The following is a 2,641-nucleotide window of genomic DNA, read 5'->3' as shown; positions in this document are numbered from 1 at the left end:
TTCTCTTCTAAAGCTGAGTGCATGGAATATGTAATCAAATATATATATTGTGTATTCTTTGACTTCGGGACGACATCATTTCAACAGTGAATGACATCTATGATATGACATCGTCCACTGTTGAAATGGGACGACGTCGTTTCAAGAGGGATGACACCTCCCAAAGGCGTCGTTTATTGTTTGAACGATGCCTCGTTTTTTAGAGGCGTCGTTGAACAACGCACGCCTCTTGGCCTCTTTAGGGCGTCATTAATTTTCTCTTTTTTTTATTGTAGTGAGATCGTAACGAGGTTGAGATTTTTTGTTGGAGCATTCACACCCCACTAGTCAAAGGATAATTTGACTAATATATCAAGACTCAAATTTGGGTGAAAATGCAACTGCATTCGGCTCACTATTTTAGTCCAAAAATTGATGAGTTGTGGTGACTATTGTAGCTCGATCACTAAAAGTAAAAATATAATAAAATAAAAAAAGTTTTTTTAACTCTTGATAAGACATGTACTTGCATGACTTTAAAATGTTGCAAGTTCTTTGAAAGAAAATCAATATTTAAATAGAATAGTGAAAATTAATAACTAAAATAAAATAAAATAAATGAAATGTAAGTATTTTTTTTAAAAAGTTGGTGACTAAAAATGGAAACAAAAGTAAATATCCAAATACCCTTATAACGACGTTTCCCAACTTCATCTCACATTCCAGAATAATATCAACATGCAAGGTGATGACTCTATATATCATTGTGGAATGGAATCAAACACGACTTTCTTGCCCGGAATCCCATGTGACATAATTCATCAATTATTTAAAACCATGTTGATTATAATTACCCATAAAGATCGACCTTCAATAAGAAGGGAGCTGAGAAGATAAATAAAGCAGGTGACTCTATTTGACAACCTTTATAACATATATATTAAAATGGTACTAAAGCAGGTGAGTAGGTGTTCCGCATTTGTACATATTTTATTTGGGCCCTGAAGCTTTATTTACTCTAAACCGCCATGAAAAAAAAAAAATATGGTTTGTCCGCTAAAGTCTGAGATTTTCTAAATTATCATATCACGACAAATTAAGCCAGAAAATTACATTTGAGGACCACATGCAATAGTGGACGATCGTTTTAGCCCGCATGTACTGATGATGTTGGAGATATTTTCCAAACAAAATATAAACATGCATGCATATGTAACATGTGGTATGTTATGGGTATTATATAAAGGTATTCATTGGAAGCATATTTTTCCCAAGTATCCATCCATTCAATCCAAAAACCACAACGTACAATTAAGCTTCATCACTGAAAGCGCGCCTTCCATCAATGGATCTTTACCGTCTTGCTTCACTCGGCAATGCCAACTTCACTCCACAGCTGCTGCCACCTAAGACTCCCATCTCATCATTCGTGAAATCCGCAAGTGTTCCTGCTACTTTCGTATGCATGGCCACCACCCAAATCTCAACTCCTTCCAATAATATTGTTCGGCGATCAGCAAATTACCAACCTCCCATTTGGCACTATGATTACATTCAGTCACTGACGAGTGTATATGCGGTATATATATATTTTACGTTTTTATTTTTATTTTTTTAGTCTTAAATATTAGAAGTAGTGCCCAAGTAATGAGCTAGAAAATTGATTTGCTAGGGGGAGTCATTCACCGGACGGATTGATAAGCTCAAAAGAGAAGTGAGGATGATGTTTCACAAAGTCGTGGATCCTTTAGAGAAACTTGAGCTGATTGATATCTTGCAAAGACTTGGAATATCTTACCAATTTGATGATGAAATACATAGGACCTTGGAAGGTATATACAATGTTAATCATGGTGGTGAAATATTAATGTGCAACAAGGAGAATATATACGCCACCGCTCTTGAATTTAGATTGTTAAGACAACATGGATACAGTGTGCCTCAAGGTAAACAACTTAATTATTGTAATCTATTTCTGGGGAGGCTTAGTATTTAACCCATTATTTTTAGTTATCGACTAGTGGGCTTTGCTGATTGCAGAGATTTTTAATAGTTTCAAGAATGAGATAGGGAGCTTCAAGGTGTGCCTATGTGATGATATCGAGGGAATGATATGCTTGTATGAAGCCTCAATCCATTCGGTAGAAGGCGAAAGTATATTGGAAGAAGCAAGAGATTTCGCTGCCAAGCAACTCTCGGAGTACGTCAAGCAAAGCAAAGATCAAAATCTTCTTGCTATAGTGAACCATGCCCTGGAGCTTCCTCTCCATTGGAGGATGCTAAGGTTAGAAGCGTTGTGGTTCATTGACGTATACAGAAGCAGACAAGACATGAACCCTATCTTGCTTGAGCTCGCAGAATTGGATTTCAACATTGTCCAAGCAGCCCACCTAGAAGATCTAAAAGAAGTGTCAAGGTAAAATGCATGTTTATTCTTATTCTTAACTAGCTTATAACTCGCAGTATGGGTGAGTTTTTATCTTAAATTCTTCATAAGAAATCTTAAGTTGCCAAAGTCGTGAAATAAAAACATTGCACACAAAATTACATCTTAAAACAATAAAACACATTATAAATGGGGAAAAACAATTTTTTTTTTTTTTTTCTAAAAACAATTATACTTTCATATTATAAAAAATTAAATTAAATTTAAACCAAAGAA

General features: G+C 35.1%; 1 protein-coding gene across 1 annotated transcript; it reads left to right on the top strand.

Annotated features, from left to right (window-relative positions):
• The first annotated feature begins 1,324 nt into the window (after nucleotides 1-1,324).
• On the top strand, nucleotides 1,325-2,399 carry LOC132172403 (myrcene synthase, chloroplastic-like). The gene is made up of 3 exons (XM_059583932.1): nucleotides 1,325-1,558; nucleotides 1,652-1,925; nucleotides 2,020-2,399. Exons 1-3 carry the CDS (start codon nucleotides 1,325-1,327, stop codon nucleotides 2,397-2,399), a joined length of 888 nt encoding a protein of 295 aa, XP_059439915.1.
• Nucleotides 2,400-2,641: the final 242 nt, after the last annotated feature.

Source organism: Corylus avellana, chromosome ca1, assembly GCF_901000735.1.
Source record: "Corylus avellana chromosome ca1, CavTom2PMs-1.0".
Lineage (NCBI taxonomy): Eukaryota > Viridiplantae > Streptophyta > Magnoliopsida > Fagales > Betulaceae > Corylus > Corylus avellana.
This window is presented reverse-complemented; position numbering and strand designations above follow the sequence as displayed.

Excerpts from the sequence above, each read along its gene's own strand:
- LOC132172403 (XM_059583932.1), top strand. The coding sequence starts at position 1,325 with ATGGATCTTTACCGTCTTGCTTCACTCGGCAATGCCAACTTCACTCCA. Across the intron at positions 1,559-1,651 it reads CACTGACGAGTGTATATGCG|GGGGAGTCATTCACCGGACG; the intron begins GTATATATATAT and ends TTGATTTGCTAG. Across the intron at positions 1,926-2,019 it reads TGGATACAGTGTGCCTCAAG|AGATTTTTAATAGTTTCAAG; the intron begins GTAAACAACTTA and ends TGCTGATTGCAG.